The 24490-nt window shown below is 39.6% G+C and overlaps 1 protein-coding gene and 1 pseudogene across 1 annotated transcript in view; one reads left to right on the top strand and one right to left on the bottom strand.

Moving 5' to 3' along the window:
- The first annotated feature begins 146 nt into the window (after nucleotides 1–146).
- Nucleotides 147–4842, top strand: LOC129356248 (proteasomal ubiquitin receptor ADRM1-like; annotated as a pseudogene).
- Nucleotides 4843–5440: 598 nt separating this feature from the next.
- LOC129356243 (laminin subunit alpha-5-like) overlaps nucleotides 5441–24490 on the bottom strand; it is a gene marked incomplete at its 5' end in the record, with an annotated part of 31032 nt that continues 11982 nt past the window's right edge. The window contains 32 exons of the mRNA XM_055025842.1: nucleotides 5441–5589; nucleotides 5993–6115; nucleotides 6185–6278; nucleotides 6372–6502; nucleotides 6590–6749; nucleotides 7833–7970; nucleotides 8375–8567; nucleotides 9260–9397; nucleotides 10081–10242; nucleotides 11159–11289; nucleotides 12276–12407; nucleotides 14385–14519; nucleotides 14614–14761; nucleotides 15363–15499; nucleotides 15723–15879; nucleotides 16629–16768; nucleotides 16846–17028; nucleotides 17127–17269; nucleotides 18169–18351; nucleotides 18833–18946; nucleotides 19049–19151; nucleotides 19416–19545; nucleotides 19636–19790; nucleotides 20525–20641; nucleotides 20721–20917; nucleotides 21154–21324; nucleotides 21404–21515; nucleotides 21883–21993; nucleotides 22802–22953; nucleotides 23049–23189; nucleotides 23566–23749; nucleotides 24362–24490. The exon at nucleotides 24362–24490 is cut by the window's right edge and continues 35 nt beyond it. Of these exons, the coding sequence (XP_054881817.1) occupies nucleotides 5441–5589; nucleotides 5993–6115; nucleotides 6185–6278; nucleotides 6372–6502; nucleotides 6590–6749; nucleotides 7833–7970; nucleotides 8375–8567; nucleotides 9260–9397; nucleotides 10081–10242; nucleotides 11159–11289; nucleotides 12276–12407; nucleotides 14385–14519; nucleotides 14614–14761; nucleotides 15363–15499; nucleotides 15723–15879; nucleotides 16629–16768; nucleotides 16846–17028; nucleotides 17127–17269; nucleotides 18169–18351; nucleotides 18833–18946; nucleotides 19049–19151; nucleotides 19416–19545; nucleotides 19636–19790; nucleotides 20525–20641; nucleotides 20721–20917; nucleotides 21154–21324; nucleotides 21404–21515; nucleotides 21883–21993; nucleotides 22802–22953; nucleotides 23049–23189; nucleotides 23566–23749; nucleotides 24362–24490 (4593 nt within the window). The remainder of the gene's footprint in view (nucleotides 5590–5992; nucleotides 6116–6184; nucleotides 6279–6371; nucleotides 6503–6589; nucleotides 6750–7832; nucleotides 7971–8374; nucleotides 8568–9259; nucleotides 9398–10080; nucleotides 10243–11158; nucleotides 11290–12275; nucleotides 12408–14384; nucleotides 14520–14613; nucleotides 14762–15362; nucleotides 15500–15722; nucleotides 15880–16628; nucleotides 16769–16845; nucleotides 17029–17126; nucleotides 17270–18168; nucleotides 18352–18832; nucleotides 18947–19048; nucleotides 19152–19415; nucleotides 19546–19635; nucleotides 19791–20524; nucleotides 20642–20720; nucleotides 20918–21153; nucleotides 21325–21403; nucleotides 21516–21882; nucleotides 21994–22801; nucleotides 22954–23048; nucleotides 23190–23565; nucleotides 23750–24361) is intronic.

The following is a 24490-nucleotide window of genomic DNA, read 5'->3' as shown; positions in this document are numbered from 1 at the left end:
GAATAATATAAATTACAGCATTTAATTTCCCTTTTGAATCGATGACGTGTTTTTAAAATTTAATTGTATTATTATTGATAGTGAGGCTTGCCATAAAACTCTGAAAGGCGTGCGCATCCACTCACAGCAGGCGCGTTCGCGATGAACAGGAAGTTCACTCATTCTACGCAAGTGGCGTCACAGTCAGACGCGGCGGAGAGAAAACTTCTGAGATATTTCAAGATTTAGCCGCAAGTATTTAAAAGTAAGTTTTTAAAATGCTAAGTTTGTTGTTTTTAAAGGAGTCTTATGTGTGTGTTTATTTCGTTAAACAACTTAAGGTGGTTATTCTGCAAGACTCCGGCCTTTAGTCGTTCATCTGTTTAGCCTTGTCATGGGCTAACGTTAGCATCGACAACCAGAACTACACACAGCTAACGACAACTTCGTGGCTTAACTGTTAAAATGTTATTTAGTCAAGTTAAAGGAAGACATTAACTAAATCATATCATCAGGTGTTAGTCAGAAGATAAAACAGAAAACATTTGATAGCGAGCTCTGGAAAGCTAACTTTAACAGCATTGTTCTTTATCTGTAGGCTTAGAAAGTTGTTCAGGACTAAAAAGTATTTTTTTTTCAGTCAAGGACGTGTGTTTAAGGTAAGCAATATTTTTCCTCGCAGAAAACGTGCGTCGAATAGTTACTTTCAGTTAGGACCTTATTGCACTGAAAAACAACTTCAACTGGGTCATTCCCTGAAATCTGGGTTTTATCAACAACCCGGCCGTAGAATCCAATATGGCGGCCCGCAAATAAAACCAAATGATCCAGCTGAAAAAACTAAAAAAAATTTCCAATTTAAGTTTAACAAATTAACAAAAGGTCTAACCAAACACCAAGCTGACGTCATTGACTATAAGTTGTGATGAATAGGGGAAAATTAACAGATTTTAGTAGGATTTGGTAGATAACGAGGAGGTGGTGCTTAATTATGGACAGAAGTGATTACAACATTTTTGATCTCTAATAAAATCATAATTATTTAACTGGAATATGAATGAATAATTTAAAACTTTTTGTCTTTTTATTTATTTATTTTTGAACATTTAAAAACTGCACAGTCAGCAGTTTGGACCAAGATGGCAGCTGGTTCTGTAAATGAGATGACCTCAGAAATCTGACATGCTGTTGCTGTGTTTTTTCCCTCAGTTTGGGAGTGAAGATGTCGTCAGGTGCTCTGTTTCCGAGTCTGGTCAGCGGCTCCAGGGGAAGCTCCAGCAAATACCTAGTGGAGTTTCGTGCTGGTAAAATGAGCCTGAAGGGGAACACGGTTACACCCGACAAACGCAAGGGCTTGGTGTACATCCAGCAGTCCGATGACTCCCTGATCCATTTCTGCTGGAAGGACAGAACCACCGGGAACGTTGATGATGTGAGGATTTTATCTTTAAATTAAGCCAATAATTTAAAACACACATTCAGTGAAATCTGAAATGTTTATTACTTTCATGATGTGATTGGAAATGATTTTACGATAATTTGAAACTAAATTAAACCAAAATAATTTCCTTACCTTCTCGTTACTGGAGATGTTTTGATGTGTTTTGGTGTTAGTTGGCAAAACAGTCAGGCTTTGATTCTTGTTTTAGAAACATAACACAGAAAACTGTCCCAGATATAATGATTTTTATTTATTTATTTTTTTGCAATCAAAATTCCTGATTGTGGTGGTACTCTAGGAATATTTGCAAGGACCTGAGCAATATTTGAGATAAATTTCCTTATTTAAATGTTGTTTTTTTATGTTTATAACGTGACATGAAGTAAAGTTGAGGCAGCAGTGTAAGAAATACTGCCACCTGCAGGTTGGAGTTAGCATTTCTTAAACCCAAACTTTTTGACAATTTCTGTGTAAAATTTGCAGTAAACTCTATGCATTAGAAAAAAAAATCAGGCATTATAGTTATTTTTTTTACCTGAATTTCTGCCAAAAAATGAAGTGGCTGATATAAATAATAAAGTTATTAAACTATATCTGACCTCTGGCTTTTGTGATTTAAAAAAAAATATTTTTATTTTTGCAAACAAAATTGGTGCTGCTTTAAGAACATTTACAAGGACTTAAAATACAATATTTTTGCAATTAATTTATTTAAATGTGGTTTCATTGTTACTCACCATATCTATCTGTAATGTGTTAAGGCAGAAGCAGCAGTGAAGTAGAAGAAATACTGCCACCTGCAGGCGGGAGTTAGCATCACATGAACTCAATGTTTTTGACCGTTTTGTTTTTGCAGAAAATTTAGAATAAACTCATAGCAAGAAAAATGCTGGGTGATTTTCTGCAAAAACTCAACAGACTAATGTAAATTATGAATAATTTTTGGGTTGAGTATTTTTTGGGGGGCTTGAGTTCGAGGCTTATTTTCCAGGAGAACTAAACCAGAACTGAAATGTCCTGCAGGACCTGATCATCTTCCCTGACGACTGTGAGTTTAAGAGAGTGAACCAGTGCACCACGGGACGCGTCTATGTGCTGAAGTTCAAGGCTGGCTCCAAAAGGCTCTTCTTCTGGATGCAGGTGGGGAGACGCTGCTAATTTGTTGGATGGAAATCTAAGTGCATATAAGAGATGACTAACATTTCAAACTGTTCAACTCAGGAGCCCAAAACGGACAAAGATGAGGAGTTCTGCCGTAAGGTGAACGAGTTCCTGAACAACCCTCCGATTCCTGGCGCTCCGGGCAGCGGAGGCGGCAGCGGCCACGAGCTGTCGGCGCTGGGCGGAGAGGGCGGCCTGCAGAACCTGCTGGGGAACATGAGCCACAACCAGCTGATGCAGCTGATCGGTCCGACGGGGCTCGGTGGACTGGGTGAGGCACTCTGAGTAACGCTTCGGGTTTCACCAGCTGCATCTCTGCTAGCCATAGAATTGCGCAAAGTGAAATTAAGAAAATACATTTGCAAAAAACAAAAAGTTTTTTGGATGAAAAGTTTTTACGCTTGGATGCGGTGGTTTTTCAGCCGTAAGGAAATCGATCGCAAAATTAATAAAAACTTTTTTTCCCCCGTCACTTGCTGAACATCCTAACGGAGTCACTTTTTTCTGATTTCTTTTCCTTCATCACCATGTTTTATTAGTTTTGGCTTCACCAGCTGGGGAAGTGAATTCCTGCTGAAGTCGATGTTGCTATGATGATTGTGATATATTGTCCAGGCCTGATGTAAAGCCTGAACGCTTCAACAGAGCAGCTTTTATAGATTTGTTCTGGTTTGTGTAAGGAGGCCTGGGAGCGCTAGCCGGACCTGGACTGGCGAATCTGCTAGGCAGCGGCGGCCCGCCCGCCAGCAGCTCCTCATCCAGGTTAGACCTCACCTCTGCATCGTTACGACTTCCTCCTCTAGCGTGACGCTAACGCTCGGTCTCCATGCTAACCCAGCTCTAGAAGCCAAGCAGCCACGGCCACCTCTTCTTCATCTGCTGCAGCCCCCAGACTGAGCTCCACCCAGGCACCGGCCACGCCTACGCCTCCTGCCGCCTCCGTCCTGCCACGACTGCTGCTGCTGCCCCCACTACTCCAGGTACAACCGCCTTAGATTGTCTCACACTGCAGGTCTCGATGCTCAATTTTGATTATTTACATCGTCAAACTAATTAATCTGACTTCTGTGTGAACTGTTTTACGACCCCAGTGTATCTCTCTGTTTACCAAATTAATGGATGCCATCATCTATGGATTGATTTAAAATTTAAGTTGTTTTTCACGTGAAAGTCCAGTAGACTCGGTTCACTTGGGAACAAAACTGCAACATTTGCCGTGTTTTCTGTTTTAAATGGACTGTCTCTGTCCTGAACTCTACTGTTTTTTCCCCGTTTGCAGCTCCAGCTCAGGCCCCTGTGACGCCGGCCTCCGTTGGTAGTCCTACTCCTCACCAGCCCATCCAGCTCAGCGACCTGCAGAGCATCCTGGCCAACATGAACGTTCCTGCAGCTGCTGCAGCGCCGCAGGGATCTGCAGGTCAGCGGGTCGTCGGTTCGCTCTGCTGCTGCTGCAGGGAGACCGATGGCGCTCCAGCTAACGGTGTGGTTTGTCTCCTGCAGTGGATCTGGCGAGCGTTTGCACCCCGGAGATGATGGCTCCCATCCTGACCAACCCTGAAGTCCAGCAGAGGCTCCTCCCCTTCCTCCCCAGCGGAGAGAGCTTGCTGCAGAGCGCCGAGGAGATCCAGAACACCCTGAACTCGCCGCAGTTCCAGCAGGTAGAACCAGACCAGGACATGGACGGTTCTTCATCTGTTTGGTTTGGTTCTGACTCTGGTTTCTGTCTGACTTCAGTCCATGAGCATGTTCAGCAGCGCTTTGGCATCGGGGCAACTCGGCCCGCTGATGAATCAGTTCGGTCTCTCGGCTGAAGCTGTGGACGCTGCTAACAGGGGAGGTAGGATAAACACACTGCCTTACATCATGGAACGTTTTATTTTTCTAAATTTAACGCATTCATCCATCTATTTTTTTAGAAATCTGGTCTTTCTGCGTCTCAGACATGTTTTCTGTTTCCTCCTCAGACGTGGCGTTTGCCAGGGCCATGCAGGCCAGCAAAGGAGACTCCAAAGAGAAGAAAGATGATGAAGACATGAGTCTAGATTAGAGACCAGCCTGCCAAGTCCCACATCTCTCTACTTTTGTCTACTTTTCCTCCCACTTCAGCATTGTCTTAAATGTTTTTGTATACCAAAGGCAATGTTTCTACTCCATGTAGACGTCTCTCTTGCTGTGACCAAGCCTTAAGTTTTGCTTTCTGCTCTTGAAGTGCTGTTGGCTTTTTGGGACTAGATCTTTATTAAAATGCAAATTGAAAAACACTCAAACGTCTTAATTTTATGAAAAAGACTTTATTCAAACAAGTGAGGGCTGGGAGCGGCAGCTTATTCTTTGAGTTATTTTTAAAAATGTTAGCATACAAAAAAGCTTAATTTTCATGTTACATGGGTTCAAAAATAAAAGGGGTGCAGATAATGAGTTTGTTTAAAAAAAGTAACAGAATAATTATAGAGAAGGCGTAAGTTAAGATCAAAATTACTAGTTTGCAGAGATTTTTTTTTGACAAAAAAGAAAATTTTCTTACATTTACAAAAATATAACAGCTTATTTAACTTAGCTCAATTAAAAAAACAAATTTTCTATGTATTTCACCAGTTCATGAAGCCCTATTGTCATAAATATTAATATATGGAAGTTGCAACATAACACTTTCATGATGTATTGCAAAATTGGAGCATTGTTTTACATTTTAATTTTAACTCAGTGCATCTTTGTGAAACCAGTAATTACAGACATAGCACAAACGTGAAAATATAAAATATGCTTATTTTTCTCCCCCAAAGAATAAAATAAATATTAATATATATTTTAAATTAGCTACAGTAGCATGACACCCACCACCAGTATTTTGTGAAGGCTCTACATGTGAGGGCAGCCTCGGGTTCCGACGGCGCCGTGAACAGACAGCGGCTCAGACAACGGCACGGGGCGACGGTTGATGCCAACATGGCGGAAACAGCCGTGGAAAACGGGAAACCCGGTAGGATGGCTGGCCGTTGTGACGCCACCTGGCGGACAAAAGAAAGTTTACCCAGTGATTAGAGAAACAGGAGTGTGTGTTATTTCATTTTTGAAGTTGTTCCTTTGAGCAAAATAACTTTTTTAATGGTAAGAAGCAAAAGGAGGAGGAAAATCTGCCTAATAACCGTTAGAAGATTGCTTTTTTTGAAGCAGGGGACCCAACCACTCAAAGCAACACGATCTTTGTAAATACTTTAAGGTGCAGTCCCTCTTTTTTAGCTAATTGTTGCTGCCGCTAGTCTGAAGGAGCTGAGCATGAAGATGTGGGGAGGTGTATGAATTTAGATTTTTTAAAATCCCAGCCACAGAAATAAATATTCATTATGTGTGAGCATTAGCAGACACTCTGTAAAGACCAAGAGGAAACTGCAGAGAACTGTGATATTGTACTCACTCGGTGCTCCTCCAAGGTACACGGTAGCTTTGGTCCCTGCAGAACGGTTCTGTTTGGGCCTGCGCTCTGCTTGGCGGTGACATCCACAACCAACTTCAGAACGTTGTTCCTCTTCTCCACTGGAAGAACACATCAGCATTAACAGAGCGGCCGTGTCTGGGGAAGACGTCTGGTTTCTGTAAACCCACCTTTGATTGTGTGCCAGCGTCTGTTACACAGAGGCTCTTCAGGCATTAGCGAGGTAGAGAATTCACCTTTGCCACTGATTACCAAAACAGTCACCTGGACACAAAAACGTCTTCCTCAGTTTTGGTTTTAGGATTTCTTGAACTTCCTCCTGCTGTTTCTCTTCTGCCTAGTGAAACCTTAACCCACCTCTCCCTGGCTTAGGAACAAGCTCAGGTATTGGTCAGATGAAGTTCCGGCGTACAACAGCAGCCCAGAGTCTGAAGCGGGTCGAACTTCCAGCTGGATGTCTAGGTCCCGACCCAGAACCAGAGAGTCATCTGCCAGGAGGCGGAGACACGTCAGTCGGTGCATGCTCTGAGCAAAAAGGTTTCAAACGGCTGAAACCAGGAAAAGAGGGTAGCTACCGATCTTCAGGTGTCCGCCCTGTTTGGAGAAGTAGACTCCAGGTTGTAGAGGGTTCTGGAAGCACGGAACCGCCCCCTGGCTGAACGATGGGCTTCCTGCAGGAAATGCGTTCAGCTTCAGGTCCTTGACGCATCCGATGAAACCGTCAAAACGTTTCGGCTGGAGACACAAACAGTGAGAATGATGTCTGATGAACCTTTTTACTTTATTTCTGTCTCAAACTTAAGATAATCAGAACATAGCCAGTAATCCTCAGTGGGATTTAAACTCTCATGGTCTTTTTTACCCCATCAGTTTTTTTTTACTCTGCGCACGGTCCACCAGAGTCTCATTGACCCCGTGTGCGCTTGGTTCCGGAAACTGATGGTCTGTTGTCTGTTTGTCACACTAAAACTGCGGAAAAGTTAAAGAAGAGCTATTGTTTGGTTCATTGTCCTGTTGGTGACCCAGTTAGGGTCGGACAAAAGGCCTCACGCTTGACTCTGGAATATGTAAACCTGACCCGGTTTCTAAGGGTGTTTGCAGACCTGACAGTCCAGTAGACTCAGTTCATTGCAACATTTGTTGCATTTTCACATTTTGCGCCGTGACAAATGATCCAGACCCTTTGAGCAACCTGTTCCCCTCCTCGCCTGTGGCGGCGCTGCACCAAGAACCATCGAAGGAAACAACAAAAAAACCTCTGAAGAAGACAATGAGCGCAACTTTATTCTTCACAAAACGTGAAAAAATGGAATGGTTTCAGATTTTCACTGTTGTAGGATTTCTCTTTAGTCGTTGGCTAAAGACCTCGAGCCATTTTTCCTGCTACCTTGTATTTACCCATAATGCCCTGTGTTGTAGACACGTCCTGCTTTAGGAGCGGTCTCCAGTCCGCTTGGCGTTCACATATGCATTTGAACAGAACTAGAGTTCACTTCAACCAAACAGATTTGCAGGTGAACCAGAGTTTGCCTTTTTGGTCCAATTTTGCATTCAGTTCTTCCCAAATGAACTGAACTTTATGTGCTGACAAACTGGAGTGAAAATGGACTCAACCAGGCTGGGGTGAAAGCACCTTAATGCAGATAACTTAAACTGGTAAAATGAAAAGGTCCTTTTTTGGAAAAAATACAATTCCTGAAACAGACATTTCACCGTACTTTGACTCCACCAGACATGGAAAGTAATAAAATAACGTTTAATACTTTAACATATCCTGAGTGGTGAAAGTTAGCTGTGTGAGTTTTGAAATCAGTGAACCTTGACTGAAGCCGGGACTCCTCCGATGAATAACGGTCCACTGATCCGGATCTTTCCGGCTCCGGCTATCTTCTTAGCTCGGCTGCTGATTCCATCCACCGTCAGACTGATTTTATTCCCTTCATGCTTAATGAAAACCTGCGACAGAGAAACATCTGGTGAGCCCATTTCTGAAGCGATACTTTCATGATTTTCCCTAATAATGCGATCGACGAGTTCAGGGGTTTTCAAGCTGCTAGTGGCTCTTAATAACTTTGGATAAAAATCAAAAAGAACCAGCTGATGTTTTTAAATGTACAACTTGTGTTTGTTAAAATGTCTTACCAGTTTTATTTATTTCTACAATAAATAACAACGCTAAAAGTATTAGCAATGGGTTTTTAAATGAATTTTTCTTGTCTTTGTGTTGGAATCTATTTTTATGCATGCTTTATAAAAAGTGTACCAACTTTCTGGAAGTATTTTGAAGTATGTAAAAAAGTAACCTGGTTTAATGTAGTTATTTGTATTTTTAAGTACATATCTTGCAAGGAAGACCTTACCGGGTGCCACCGCTCGTCGTCGTATTTGTTCAAACTCCGCACTTTGACATTATTCCTGGCTGACTCCACTGAGAGGATCAGGTGACCTTTGAGGACGCTGAGCAACATGGCCGCTCCGCCATGCTGCCTGCCGGCTGCGTACAGAACGCAGCCGTCAGAGGAGTTGATCTTCACCTCCAGCGACAGATGAGAACTGAGGAAAAATCAGTTTAATTAGTGAGTATTTAGGGCCTTTTAATCCCTTTTAAGAGTATTTTTACTACACTGTACTTCTGTTACTTTAGTTAGTTTATTATGAAGTGAAACAAACATGTTTTAACCAAAGATTCACCAGAAAACACACACACAGTTTTGGTTAAAGTTTCATCAAATTTTTTTATTCAAAGAAACTGATTTGAAAAAAAACTTCTATTTTCTGATTTTATTTTTTGTTACTTATGTGAATTACTGTTATTTTCCATCTTAAAATACCAAAATTTCCACATAACTTTGTATTTCCATCTGTCTGATTACGTAATTTTATAATATTAAAGAATTGATCATTTGACCAGTTACTCAGTTGCAGACTTTTTTTTACTCTTTCTTGGACGACTACTTTCTATTTTTACTTGAGTATAATTTTTCCGTACTCTGCTCAGTATGTAGGAGTAAATTTCTGCCAAAAGTTCAGATTTTGAATTTTGTCATAAATTTTCTAAAGAACGATTTATCAAAAAATTTTACAATTTGCAAGAAAAAACATGCAAATGTTTTTCCTTTCATTAGAAAAAAATCTAATCAGAATTAGTCTCAAAATTTCTGTTTTTCCTGCAAAATTTTCACTTTTGAACCAAAGAAATTTCAAAGTATTTTTTTCTAAAAAAATTCCTGAAATTTCACACTTACATGGATCTGACCACTGGATCAAATTTCTGGTAGCTGTGGGCGGAGCCGCTGAAGTGCGTCGCTCTGGTGCGACAGCTCCCCCTGGCAGGACTCCCTGGTACTGCGGCTGCGAGATCTCGACGGCTTCTTTTGGTTCCCCTGAGACAGAATGTATACCGTTTCTTAAAGCGGCGGTTCCTTTTTACCTGGAGGAGCAGAGCGATCGTGTTTTGCTCTACCTTTTGTTTGCGTCTCGGCTCCTCTGCGATGATCTGCTGAGGTTTTTTAGCTGCTGGACACGTCAGAACAGCGTTTTTGTTTTCGTTCACCTTCACCAGGTTCTCCACCATTGATCACCTTCCCTCCTGAAGGCAAGAATCACGCACACATTTCACCTTTTGGTTCTGCAGGCCGTCATCCTACTTACATGCTAAGGCAGCAATTTTGCAGTTTGGCAGGCTGTGTTATCATAAAATCGGTTTTGTCCAACTGTCCATAACTACATTATGGATATCTAAAAAATAATCTAACTAGACAAAACTACATTTTGACAATTCATAATGATAAGAAATCTGCATCCCGACGAATGAGAATAATAATTCAATATGTTCAATTATATTTTGACAAGTCAAAATTCAATTCAAATTTAGAAATACTTTATTGATTCCAATTGGAAATTAAACAAATTAATTTAATGCATACAATTGAACACCACTTCAGAAATCTGTTAATTCACTTCCAACAATATCTCAAATATCTGGAATTAAACTGGTAAAACTGTTTTTATGTTTAAACAGCCTGCCATATTCACTCAAAATCAAAAGCTGTAGGGCTTTTCTAACCTCTTTATGATGACATTGCTGATGCATCCTGTGAGGTTGTCGGCGGTTTGCTGAGGTAATCCTCCCAGGAAGGTGACGTCCTCAGGACCCGTGTAAGCGGGCGGCTTCGTGTTCATCTTAACGGCATTCCTCTCCACTACATCGTCCATTAAAAGATAAAACCTGCGGAAGCCGACAGTCAGCAAACACTTGTAACAACAAAACAGCTTCAGATTTAGATTCACAAGTCTTTAAGGAACAAGTCCAAGTCAAATTACTAACAACTAAAATGTTTTTGTGTCTTCTAGGTCAAATTGCATGATTTCAGGTTTGGACTGTTTGTCCTCAGACTTAAGTTATTACATTAGCATAAAAAAAAAAAAAACACCTTTAACCAGTCAGGTTTATTTGTGCAGCACACTTCAGTAAACAAGCAGTTCAAAGTGCTTCACATCATAAAACCATGGGGAAACCATTAACAATATCAAGTACCGCCATCAACATCAATACATCAAATATGTTTATCAATGTTCAGTTTATTGCGGTCCAAAAGTAACTTATTCAGCGTTTTCTTTCACCATCCAAAAAACCTCTGAAGGCTGCTTCATATTATTTAAAGCACTTATGAAGTACAATGTAAGTATTTATGCTTATATTAAAATAGAACAAGATTTAAATTAGTTAATGCTGAATTTCTTCACCAGTAAAAACTACAAAAATTGCTAAATGCGGTAAAACGGGTAAAAGAAGGGGCTGTGGAGCTAAAACATAAAGGAATTAAAACAAAAGCACCTCTTCATATAGTCCATAAATTACTGATTTAAATGTGAAAAGAAAATATTTAAAATCATGTCCACTGAGGACACGTCCAGCCCAAAGTGTCTGGTAATGTTGGCAGGAAGAGAACGTCGGTTTATACTAACACCCATAATTCCACCGCATCTTTTCACAGGAAAACATTACAGCAGATGTAGTCTGTAAACCGGCATCCTTTCACTCTTTAGTACAAGAGATTAAAAATGGCTCTAGGACTCAAGTCAAGTCTGAAGACGTATTTTTGCAACATTAGGATAATAAAAACCATCTCTGGCCGACTTACCCACTGCGGCTAATGTAGAACGCAACGTTGTGGCTGTTGTTGTCGTTGTACGTCTTCTGAGTCTTAACCTCTGAGTTGTTCACCCTCAACACAACGTTGCCCTTCTGCAAAGAGACTTGGCAGATTCCGTCCTGCAGCCACGGATGGAAAACAGTTTCTGAGTTAATAGAAAGGAGAAGCAGGAAAGACCATGGGAATCAAAGTTTCTTTTCTGACCTGATCTTTATGGAAAAACATGAGTCCGTTTTTTCTGATCAGTTCTAAAGCTGAAGCTGGCGTAGAATTTGTCATTCTGACTGCTAACGTCTTTTGGGGCTATCTTTATGTAGCTCTCCCCGCTGAAGTGAGCTTCCCGAGCGATCTGCACAAACACAACATTTGAACAAACAGTCCTCCTCTGCTTCAGCAAACCAGTTCAGTGTTCACACGAGCAAAGCAAAAAAGCAAAAAGGAAAAGAATTAACAGTCATTTCTGTTCAGTTCACTGCAGGTAATTCCAGTTACACCTATTTTAGAGTTGCTAATTAGCTCATTTAAACATCTGCTAATCTTCTGATAATTTGTCAGAGTTGGTGTTTTTTATGTTGTAACTGTACTGAAACACACAGAAATTCACAGCACATCTACATGTTATATTTGTCATAGTCAAGCTAGCATGACCTCTGTCCCTCTCCCTTCCTACTTTTTTCTTAATGAAAGCTTTTTCTTGACCTTGTCATCTAGTAGTCATAGTGTTGAATATTAGCAACAAAGCAATGCATCCCTTTTCCTTTGATATATATCATGCACACATTTAAGATTTAGAGCAGCAGAGTGATTCCCACATTCCAAGCTGCTCTACATGATATGGTGACCAAATAGCTCCCTGTGCATAAGCATCACTTCGGGTGTCATTGTCTCCCTTCACTCCCAGATGGGAGAAACAAGCTTAGCTAGTTGGGTACCACTGAGTTAGAGCATTATATTAATAACATCACAGCTAAAACCAATGCTAGTCATTGTCATGTAGCAAATGAAGCTACATAGGGTTAGGGTTAGTGCTGCCTCTGGTCTCAAGTGCATTGATGGTGGTGGCATCATTTTAGCTCCGTAGGTTTGAGTAAGTGTGCTCTTTTACCAGCAGGTTGCTGTTACAGCCAGAACTGACTCCAGAGGCTTTTACTGTCTTCATGTTGACATGATTTCCGGTGTTCTTCAGGTTCTTGATGCAGGCCTTCACAGAGTTACGCGCTGAAAACAGCTGCTTAAACTGGGAGACAGAAAAAGACAGCAGCTTAAAATCCACATCTTTAGCTGTGCTATTATTACTATTATTATTGTTATTATTATTATTTAATATTCAGTCACTCCATCTTTGTTCTTTTTGTTGGTTCTGATCCATAATCAATTGGTAAAATAATAAATAAGTTTTTTGTAGCTTGTAGAAAAAATAAGCTCATCATGATTTGATCTTACCAAGTATTTTTGTCCAGTCACTTGAAAAAAGACAAAACTAACGTACAATAAACGTTTCAGCAATAAATCTGGCCTTGTTTTGCTCTTTCCTTTGGTTTGTTGTTGTATTTCTTTCTAATTAATGTAAAGCACTTTAAAATTGCCTGGTTGCTGAAAATGTGCTGTTCAAATAAAGTCATGTTTCATCACCTTAATGTCTGGTGCAATTGGCTGATTATTTCACTTATAACATGGGGAAAATGTGTTATAAATTAAATAATCTGCCAGTCAAACTAGCACTTTTTTGTATTAATATGAAGAAATAATTTATTTAAAACAAGCTCCAATATCTTGCTCAAAAGTCACTTGTAAGTTAGTTTTGTCTCATTTCAAATATTTGTTCAGAAACGAGGTCAAAAATGCTTGGTAAGATTTTGTTTGTGTTTTTGCACCACAGCGTCAACTGAACATTGTCAACAAGAACAAAAACAAAAACGTTTAGGGTTAGGGTTAGTGCTGCCTCTGGTCCTTACAGTGAAAAAAAGCAAAAACGTTTTTCTCTGCCCACCAGAGGCAACAAAACTTAAAACACTGATAGTTTACAGTCTGTAAAAGCAACATGATCATGGATACCATTCAATCCCTACTGACAAACATATAAAAAGATGCTTTCATGTGGCTCCACTCACCTTTCAGGCATCTCCTCCTCTGGCGCTCCTCCCAGATAATATTTACCACTGAAATCTGGTAAATCTTCTGTTAAAATTAGTGTAAAAACAGCGACATTGCTCTTCTGTATTGTGATCTTTTTTAACTTGTTAACAAACATGATCTTCAGCTGGAAAACAATAAAAAGAGGAAAATGAATTTACAGTTTAATGACTGAGAAGATTATGATACAGTAAATATGCTGCAGCAGAATTAACAGCTCATTAAAATACAAGTTGAACCTAAAACTGATGGCAAATATGTAAAATCACTTATAATACTGTAATGTATGTTCATTTGAGATATGGTTTTTGTTGATAATTGGCAAATGTTAACAGAATAATAGCTTTCATTTCTAAATGGACATAAGCACCAACCCCTCACCACCCTGCAAAGAACATTATCAGTGTGCATCCCCAGTTTCTACTGCTTCCCAAGCTCTAAATTACACCACCCAGCTGTGATTTGGTAATAAATTAATGATTTTTGGCATCTGAAAAACAAGCCAATTCAAAAACCTCCCAATTGTTGAGTCACATTGGACGAGCACTGCGCTGTTTCCTGGCAGGCCTGATATTCTTAATGTATGAGAAAAGTATGAAAATATGTTCAATATTCTGGCTATTAGAAACGACACAGTTGTACTGAAGCAAAAACTCTACAGTGTTGTGTTCAACGCGATCCTGCTTACTTTTTCATTAATATTCAGGAATTATTGACTTAAAACAAGCTGCTATTTCCTGCTGAAAAGTTACTTTTAAGTTAGTTTTATCTTAATTCAAGTATACTGAGATTGCAAACAATCAAAATTTTCTATGCTTACAAAATAAAATTGAAGCTTTTTCTTGGTAATATTTGATTTTCAGATTTCTTACATTTTGAAGAAAGGTAAGAAATGTGTAACCTGACAAGGGCGCAGTAGAAACTAGACCAAAATTACGCGACAAGATTTTGTTTTTGCAGTGAGAATTTGCTGCCTTTATTCCTAAATAGGAGCCAAACGATGGGAAGTCAGAGGGTTACCAACTGCAGCTTCATATCCAAAACTTAAGATAAACAGAAGATAAAAACATGTCCGACTCACAAGCCTCAACTCTCCATCACTAATCTTCAGCAGATTGAAATCGTTGGTGTCAGGCGGATGATCGATCAAAGTACCGTTGAAATCATAATAAAGGCGGAGCTGTCCCTGAAGAACGGCCAGGCACAAAAACTTCTCCTGATGCACACGAGAGAAAGCAGTGAGTACCTCTGAAGAACGACATCAATGAACAGATAACAGAGTGTTGTAATCAATTGAAATGGGTCTTTGCCTCCTTTTTGAGAAAGACTAGTATTCCTTTGTGTGACAGGAGTTTGATGTCCTGGTCAATTGCCATCACTGGACGTAAATAACTGGAAGTAAAGTTGATCTCAGCAAAGCCGGTTCCATCGAAATATTCCCCGTCATCCACCGAAGACCTGTGATAAGAAATTTGATTCAGCAAGCATATTTAGAATAATAACAATAACAAAGATGACACTACTGTGGAGGAGTGCTTTGGAGCAAAAAGGTCTTCGGTTCAAGTCTTACAATGGGGTTTCTGTATGGATGTGGAGTGGCTAGTAAAAATATTCATATCCTGTAAGCTTTTGTCACATTACAACCATTAGCATAAATATATTTCATTGAAATTTTATGTGAAAAACTAATACAAAGTGGCATTGACCCTTGGCCTGTGATGTCACAACATATTTTTTCCAGTATAACCTGTTAGAAAACATCCATCTGTTACCCTAATGTTGCTTTTATTTAGTTGATTTCACTTTATAAACCTATAGATGAGGATACAAGCAAAACTTGTCATTTTATTGTGTAATTTTTAACGAGGAAAGATTTGGCCATGATGGATATAGCAGCGAACACTTTACTGGCTTGTGAAAATCTTCTCAATTGGGATTCGGTCTGGACTTTGACTATGCCATTCTAACAAAAATGTTTTGTTTTAAACCATCCCATTGGAAAGCAAACGGAAAAAACTTATGCTGCTAAGTACAGAATGAAGCAAGCATGTGGTCTGACCTGCTGCACGGTTTCTCTGTTTTAGTGTTGAGGTTGAAGGCTTTTTCAAAGTTATACAGACTGACTACTTTCTGGTTCAGCGACTCCAGTTGAATGCAGCCCTCAAATCCAGTTGAATTGTTAAACGGGTCGGGAAGCTGAAAGAAAGAAAATAAGAACAAATTTATTCATTTTTGTAAAACAAATTATAAGCACATAAAGAAACATCAAGTTTATTTGTGCAAACAAAATTTTCTATGCTTACAAAATAAAATTGAAGCTTTTTCTTGGTAATTTTTGATTTTCAGATTTCTTACATTTTGAAGAAAGGTAAGAAATGTGTAACCTGACAAGGGCGCCACTGGGCCCGCCTTTGCTCACCTGGAAAGAATCTGGGGGTCCGCCAACATAGAAGACTGTGTTGTTGGCTTGGAGGTTGAGCAGGCCCATGTCACCTTTGCCCTCCCCTTCTGCCTTGAAGATCTTTTCGTCATCATTCAAGAAATAAGACATGGACATTTGACCGTACTGGAGCATCCTACATGAAAACAGACAAAGCAGTTACAAGCATTAACTATGCAGTTTAAAGCCAAATTTATTTTTAAAAAATATCTTTCATTCAGCGTTGACAGGGAAAACAGGCAAAAGTGGCAGGTAGAGCAAAGTACCTACTGCAAATATTTTGCAGCATTTTTCAAAATTTCAAAGATTTTAAAGGGTAGAATTTCTTTGATAATTGTCCATAAGTAAATTATCAATCTCATTTTAATTTATCACAACATTGATTGGTAACGTGTTGGTGAAATGTGCTTTATAAATAAACTGGAGTTCTTTCTCTGACAAAAAAACTTTTTGAAGTTTGTCAAAGTCATTTGACTTTGACTTTGTGTCATTTGATAGTTATAAATCTAAGGGGGGGGGAAACATCTCATATGTGGTTCCTCAGGGCTCCATTCTCAGTCCACATATATTCAGTATCTGCATGCTTACAGTTTCTGAAACACCCACCATTCAGTGGTGTGATCAGCTTTTCCCCTCCTTGATCTTTTATTTTGTGCATGTTTGTCACCATAAAGCATTTCAGAACGTCAAAGCAATTTAAATATTAGTCAAAGTCAACACAAGTAAACACAAAATTAGTTTTTAGGTGTACAGAAAAAATGGAGAAAAAACTGAAACCTGGGAGAGGGTTATTGATTAATCGGCTATCCGATTAATCAATTACTGGAGTAATTGATTAATGCAGCCTGACTATAAATGATTGTTAGAAAAGGTCAAAACTCTTACCTATCCAACAAAACTCCATTAAATGTTCCATCAGTTCGGGCATCGTGAGACGACGTCACCTTTATAGTTTCTTCTCCAACATTGAAATACCAGCTCAGTATCTTCCCCTCCAACACCAGGCCTAAAAACTCCTTATCAGACTACAAATACGACAGACATAATTATAGAAAACATGAATTTGTCCCTTTAGCCATAACATGTCTGTTGTAGGACGTACATTATTGTTGCCGAGGAAGAAGACAAACTGTGGTTTCGAATCAGAGGTGGAACGTTTTCTCTTCGTTAGTGGCTTTGGGCTGATGAACAGCTTCATGGAGGTGTATGCAGCCAGGTCCGCCAGGTCAGAAGGAGTACGCACCTGAACGGCTGACTTCCCGTTGAACTTCATGGACACGCTCACCTGGAGGGGAAACAGCCGGTCGCATTTGGAATCAAGTCCAGACCAATGAACTTTAAAGAAATGTGTAAATACTTTGAGTTTTGGACAGAAAAGTGCACCTTGTTGACGGTGCTGCGCGCCTCCTGAATGAGCTGCCTGATCCGGTTGATGTTCTCAGAGATGTTTGGCATTTGGACGGAATAATTCTGCAGATCGTCAAGTTTCTTCAGCAACGTCGGGATGTTTTCTTCCAGCTTTTGAACTAAGAATGAAAAAACATTATTTGAGATAATGTAAGTTTTAGAGGTATTTGTTTAATAAAATTAAAATCAGCAATTTGTCTAGAAGTAGTTGATTGTTAGATTTCTTGTGTTTGCATGGGACTAAACCGATTAATTGGATTAATTACATGCCGCAAGTATTTAGCTGCAGATGCATTCACTGAAGGAATGTTGTTTTTGCTATTTAGGCAATAAAATGTTTATTTTATTATTTAAAAAAAAACTGTAAACATTTTTTTCATATTTTAATTTATTTGTAAGTTAATTGGGTTGTTTTTTATCAGATTGATTAATAGTCAAAATAATAACTACCTTTGTAATCAATAGAATAATCAATTACAAACATAATATTCAGTTGCAGCTTTAGTTTTGTTTCCTTACTTAATCATCTTATTACTGACAGGTTATTTACTGAATCTGTAACTGCGTAGGGGCTGGGTACAATATTTACATTTCTATTGAAGCCTAAATCATTTTGACATTTTAAGAATACCTTTTTTTATTAAAGGATTCATTTTCCTTTTTATTAAATATTCAATAATGGCTCATTAATTGAAACAATTTAAACAGTAAAAACAGTAAAAGCCCAAATAAACATTCTACTGAAAAGGAAAATTGATACAAAAAATACTGCTGGTAATTCTAGTGTGATTCTGTTATGATAATTTAATGCTATTAGGCAATAAAAAAGTAGTAAAACTGCTGTTTAGTTTATTATATCTACCTTCAAAAATATTAGTTGGTTCTTTGTCATTTTTAGGCACAATTATTAAAAGTAATTGTGAACGAGTTGAAGAGCAATTTGGGTAGCTCCATTTGCCATTTCCGATTTATGGAAAGGGGGAAAAAAAACTAAAATCAAGTGCGGTAGTATTCCCACCCGTTTCGCTGGCGTTGATCAGGGCCTTGTTGATGTCATCGCTCGTGGTGTTAGTGTCACCGTAAGCTTGTTGCCACTGGTCCAGTTGCTTTTTAATGGGGAGCAACATGTTGTTGACGTCAGTGGCTGTGATGTTTGCTTTACCTGCCACAGTTTTTGCTTCATTGATCTCCTGAGTCGCATCTGCAATTTAATAAAACAAAAAGCAAATAAAAAGCAGGTGTGTACAGAGCAATTTAATACTGAAACATTACATTAATTGGTGATCATGTAAAGTTTAAAAACAATATTAAAAAATCTATAATATGCAAATTGATGAGATAAGTGAATTTATACATTAAGTGAAGATTTACTGTTGGTATTTAAATTATCTCAGAAATAAATGATTAATAGTTAAATGGAAATCTATTTGCTGAAAGAACATACTAAGAACACATTAATTAAGCCAAAACTGAAACAAAAATATATCAGATTAAGCACATTTTGCTTTAAATTATTATTTTGTTAATCCAATAAATAATCAATAAATAGTTATTTTTCACATCAAACTTTCTAAGAATAACCTGAAGAGCCCATTTGATTCATATTTAACCTGCTGTCATCCAGTCACAGAGCTTTTCCAATGCATGAGTCTTGATTTAATCTTTGTAATTCAAGTGCTTACTTGAGGTGGAATTGAGGCTTTTCTGAATTTCTGCCAAATCCTTCATGGCTTGATCATGTTTGGCCTTGGCTAAGTTCAGCCGTTTCTGAGCTTCTTCCAGCTCTCCCTTCAGGGCTGCAAGTGGGAAACAGACACTTCAGATTCTAAAAACTGGGCCATAATTTAAAGCAGAAGATGAAAATATATTTAATTTTGATTAAAAGACACTGTACTTACTGTTGTTGAGTTCATCGTTCATCTGTTGGACTTCTCCATGTAGTTCTATGCTGTGGTTCTTCAGAGCGCTTGCAGACTTTCCAAGGTCCTGGTTCTTTATATTCTGAAAGTATTTAAAGCAAAACTAGATATTAAAAACAACAAAAAAAGATTTAGATAATTTTAAAAAGATCGCGTGTATTTGTGTGTGTGTGTGTGTGTGTGTGTGTGTGTGTGTGTGTGTACTTGTTATGCTGCATTTTTAGGACCTTTATGGTATAGTCAATCACCATCTAAAGACCAGCTGGTCTTATGGGAACCAACATGGAGAAAAATAAAAGTGTGTGTGTATGTGTGTGTGTGTGTGTGTGTGTGTGTGTGTGTGTACCTCTAATGTGTCATTTGCAGCCTTCTCAGCCATTTTCGCAGCATGTTCTGCTGCAGTGATGTTATTGACAACATTGTTGTAGGCTTTTGTTAAATCCACAGACGGATCCTTCTTGGTCTCAGCGATCAAACTGTAGCAGCAACACATCACAGATCAACGTTGTTTTATTGGAACCATTCATGAATTTTCTGTCTAACAGGGACACACAGAAGATCCCTACCTGGTCAAGTTCATGGCTAAGGCATTGAGCAGCTCAGCGTGTTTCTCTGCCTTCTCCACTAAGGGGATTAAGTCGTTGGTTGCAGCAAATGTTTGCACCTTCTTTGCCAAAGGTGACCAGGCGCCATCGAGCTGTGCTGCCAGATGTTCATATTCCTGACAGATACATTTTAGAGGGATAGATTCAGGGTCTGCTTCAGGTAATCAACATCACTAACTAACAAGCAGTTTGGAACCAAGAAAGATCGATCCAATGTTAAGGATGTAGGATAATGAGTATACAGCAGAAGGAAGGAAATGGCATGAAAAGCGCTGAAGAAGACACTGAGTGCAACTTTATTCTTCAAAAAAGTAAACAAAACTGGAGCAGCATCAGATTGCAGCGGTTGTTTCTCTTTTGTCTTTGGTTAAAGACCACAAGTCATATCTCCTGCTAGCGCTACACAAACACATTTGTTTTGGTTACATTTACCCAGAATGCCTTGCATTATAGTCCACTTCCTGCTTTTGGAGCAATCTCCAGTTTCTCTTGGTGCTCGGATATGCATTTGAATCAGACCAGTGTTCACATCAACCAAAATGTGACTGAGGTTCACAGGCAGACTGGACTTCACTTCTTTGGACCAGTTATGCATCCACACCATCCCAAATTAACCAGACTTTCTAGGCAGTATCCAGTCCGGAATCCTTAGTACCACTTTTGAAATGCTAGCTCTGCACAATTGCAATATATGCTAAATGAAATGAATGTAAACATTTTCAGAGTTCGAAAACCTGAGTTTTATTTGCACTGAACATAATATTTCTGAATCTTGACTACAAATAGCCAATTACATGAGGCCCCCTCATACATAACTACTAAATATTTATGTATTTTGATTTGTTCCTACCTCTTTTGACTCCTGCAGCATTTGAACCACAGTGTTGACTTGTGTGACATCAGCGACAGCCATTTCTAGCGTGTCGTTCACTTCCTTCTGCTTCATTAACAAGTCTTCGATCTTCCTCTGAGGGAAACAGAGACAGCGGACATCAGATGCATTCACACACACTCACACACAGGCTTTGTTTCATCAGATTTCTCACGTTGTTTTCCTCCAGAGTTTTCTCGTTGATGCTGTTGAGCTCCGCAGCTCTGGCAGTGTTGTTCACAGCTTCGTTCAGAGCGTCTCGCAGGTTTATCATTTCAGAGGTGAAGCGCTGCAAACGGTCCCTGATGGCCTTCGTCAAGTTAACATTTTCCTGCTGACGGTTTTCCAGCTCCTTGATGACACGATCCAATACTAACACATACATACGGAGGGATTTACTGGACATTTTGTGATAATTTCCACAATATTTTAGCTCAAAATGATCAGCTGAAGGTATTAATCGAGTTAATTGCGATTAATTGATTCTTGAAGTAATTGCAAACTATTTTAGTAACAGATTAATTGTTAACTGGAGTATACAGACTCCAAAAAAGGCACTTTGCTAAAACTTCCCCTCAAAAAACAGCATATTCAGAACAGTAACTTACATTTCTCTGTTTCGTTTTTCTCCTTGTCTGCCAGTTTCTTCTGACCCACACAGCTCCTGAACCTCATTTCCCTCAGAATGGCCTGAACCTCCCTGATCTTCGCCTCCTGCCCCTCCACATCCTGATCGTCCTCCGTTTCGTTTTGGGACTGGTTCGCCATGTGCAGCGTCGCTGCAGACAGAAGCAGACGATCATCAAACAGTCCGCCATCTGCGGCTGTGTTTTGGGGGTAAACAGGCGTTTCTCTCACCGTTTATGTCCAGGCTGATGTTGTTGATGAATCTCAGCAGATCTTCTGCCCTGTTGTGGGTTTGGGAGGTGCTGTCATCTAGCAGACCGACCCGGCCTGTCATTACACCTGACTGAAAACACCACAGGATTTTATGACTGTGAATTAGGGCCGTTATAGATAGAAAAAAAAAACAATGAACAGGAGTACATTTCTGCTAAAAACAAACTGCCAAAATTTTTAGATTTTATTCTGACTTTTTTTTTTTAATTTTCTGAGTTTCAAAACTTTTCAAACCCTTGTTTTTTTCTAGAAAATCTAAAAATTTCTCACTTTTCTTGACATAATAGCAGCGTAAAGAAACAGTTATAATTTCTGTTATAAAACATATCTTTGTAATTATCTAATGGAAACTTACAATAAAAATAAAATACAAAACATTGACTTATAATTTAAGCCATATTGATTGAACAAGAGGCTTGCATATGTGCGTTTCTGACCTTTCTGTGCAAGTCGTCAATGTCAGCTGTGATGGTCGCGATGTCCATGTCCAGCATGTCGGCCCGAATCCTGCTTTCGTCCAGCGTGTTGTTGTAGCTCTCAATGGCGCGCTGGAATCCAGATATTTAAATTAAACACCAAAAATAGACAGACCTGTTCATTTGGTGAAGATGTATTGATCTCACACTGAGCATGTTGCAACAAGCCAACCTTTAATTGGGAACCTTATTAAGAGTCCAGCTTCATGAACTGATTTAAAATCAGTAACATAAAAAAAACCTAATACACTACCATAAATTACGATAAATTATAGATTAATAGTTTATTACATTAAAATTAGTTATGAAATTAGTTACGATCGATTAACTAAGAACGTCTGCTTAGACCGTCTTTTAATGTTGCAGTTTGGTCTCCATCCAGCAGAGGGCGCTGCTGGTCATCCTTAAACTGAGCTAGATTATAACAGGATTAAAGATGGCGGCCTTACCAGAACAAGAAAGAGAAACGACCCAAACAGATGAATGAAAAATGCACTTCTTGCAGTTTTGTTTTGCAATATAAACACTAAACAAGCTCCTTAAATTATCACCTGCACGACGGAGCAGCGTCAACTTCTCAACCAAAAATGACTGAATTGCTACAAAGATGAGGATGTGATGATGACACAAGAAAATTGCCGCTAAGTACAGTTGATTTTGAGGGCTTTCCAAGTTTAACAATATGAGAAAAATAAAATTTTCTGTTTATTCAGCCAGAATAAAAGTCATAAAACAATTCCCTCAAAGTCTGGAGACATTTTACCCAGAATGCATGTTTGGTGTGGTAGCAATATATGATTCCGGTTGTTACTTAGTATCTTGTTTTTCATTCAGCTCCATCGTGCAACACACCAAACACGCATGGTGTGTTTAAACTCACAGCGACGTCCTGCATGGACGTGTTGAGGCTGACCAGCTGACCCCAGGCCATCGAGCTGGCGTTGAGGTTCCTCAGCTGCTGCGACACGGAGCTGAAGTCGCCGTCCAATCTCTCCAGATCTTCCAGCAGCACGATGACGCAGCTGTCACACACTGAGTGTCCACGCACACACCCACAGGGCACCGTCCGTCAGTGATTAATCCTCCGGTTTCCGTTCTCGGTCTGCAGGTTTGTGCGATTTACTTACCTTCGCAGTGCATGCCGTGCCGGTCCTCCACAGGGACGCTGTACCTTTCCAAGCAGGCGTCACACTGTCTTCCCGTCATCCCGTCTGGACAGTGGCACTCACCGGTCCGGGGGTCACAGCGACCTCCATTACAGTCGCACCCTGAAATGACCCACAGAGCAGTCCAATCAGCCCATCAAGTTTAAACACATTTTGTCATAAACAAAACAAAAATCGACAATTGAAGCGTTACGTTTGGCGTAATGCCGTCATCAAAAGCAGCTCTAAAGAGCTGCTGCTCGTCTAGATTTAGAGGAACTCAGAGTTTCAGCTGTTTTGCAGTTTTCTGGAAGTTTGTGTTGCATAGAAGCTGAATGCTGCTTCTCCATGTTTGGTTCTGGATGCAGAGCAAACCAGAACCAGAAGTACCTAGTACAAACACAACAATGTTTGTGATAAAGTGGAATAAAATGGCCAAAGCCAAAGCACTCCTAAAGTTCAGTCAGAAAACAGTGATGTGTAACGTTAGCGTGTGTACACCACTCTTGCAGCCGTCCGGTCCGTAGTCCCAGTGGAGCGCACTGCCTGCAGTTCGGTCCGTTGACCCCAGGCTGGCAGGCGCACTGACCGCTCTGAGGATTACACGGCTGGACGAGCGCCGCCGAGGCCTCGCACTCACACTGACGACAGCCGGAGCACGAGTTGAAGCCGAACGACCCGTCCTTAGAACAACAAGACAACCAGATGGAAAGTTACACAAACCTTTCCCTTTCTGAACAAGACACAACAAAAGACAGATATTTTGTCTAATTTCTTGTGCAAACATGTTATCACTCTTGAAATCACAATTATGAACGTAAAACAATTATGAACTTGTTTTAAGTCAATAATTCTCAAATTTGGAATAAAAATCCTAGTTCCACTGGCAGATAATTTTCACTTGTAACATTTTGACACATTATCAGTGAAAGATAATGGACCTGGTGGACCTGGTACTTTTTCTTGGTCAATATCCAAGAATCATTGATTCAAAACAAGTTCCTATATTTTGCTGAAAAGTCACTTCTAAGCTGGTTTTGTCTTCTAGTGTACTTAGACATTTGAATAAGAAATTAGACCAAAATACTTGGTAAGATGTTGTGTTCTTGCAGTGCAGAGACAAACAATGGGAGTTGATAGAAGGTGTTTTAAACACCACCACTAGTTCCCATTTTTTACTTGATCAAAGCAAAGTAACCCGACTTAGTGAGCAAACAGAAGCAGAAAGTGTTAAAATTCATGGACTAAACTGTAAAATCCACAGAAAAGAGCCAGAATATAAAACTGTGTCCTACCTGGGCAGCGGTCACAGAGCGGTCCGGTGACCCCGGGCTTACAGCGACACTGACCCGTCTGTGGGTTGCAGGATTCGGTTCCACATGGAGAACAGTTGCATCCTGCATCACAAAAGGAGTCATTTTCTT

Source organism: Poeciliopsis prolifica, unplaced genomic scaffold (genome assembly GCF_027474105.1).
Source record: "Poeciliopsis prolifica strain line A6 unplaced genomic scaffold, Auburn_PproV2 SCAFFOLD162, whole genome shotgun sequence".
In the NCBI taxonomy this organism is placed as follows: Eukaryota; Metazoa; Chordata; class Actinopteri; order Cyprinodontiformes; family Poeciliidae; genus Poeciliopsis; species Poeciliopsis prolifica.
Note: the sequence above shows the minus strand (reverse complement) of the source record. Positions and strands in the feature narration are given on the sequence as shown.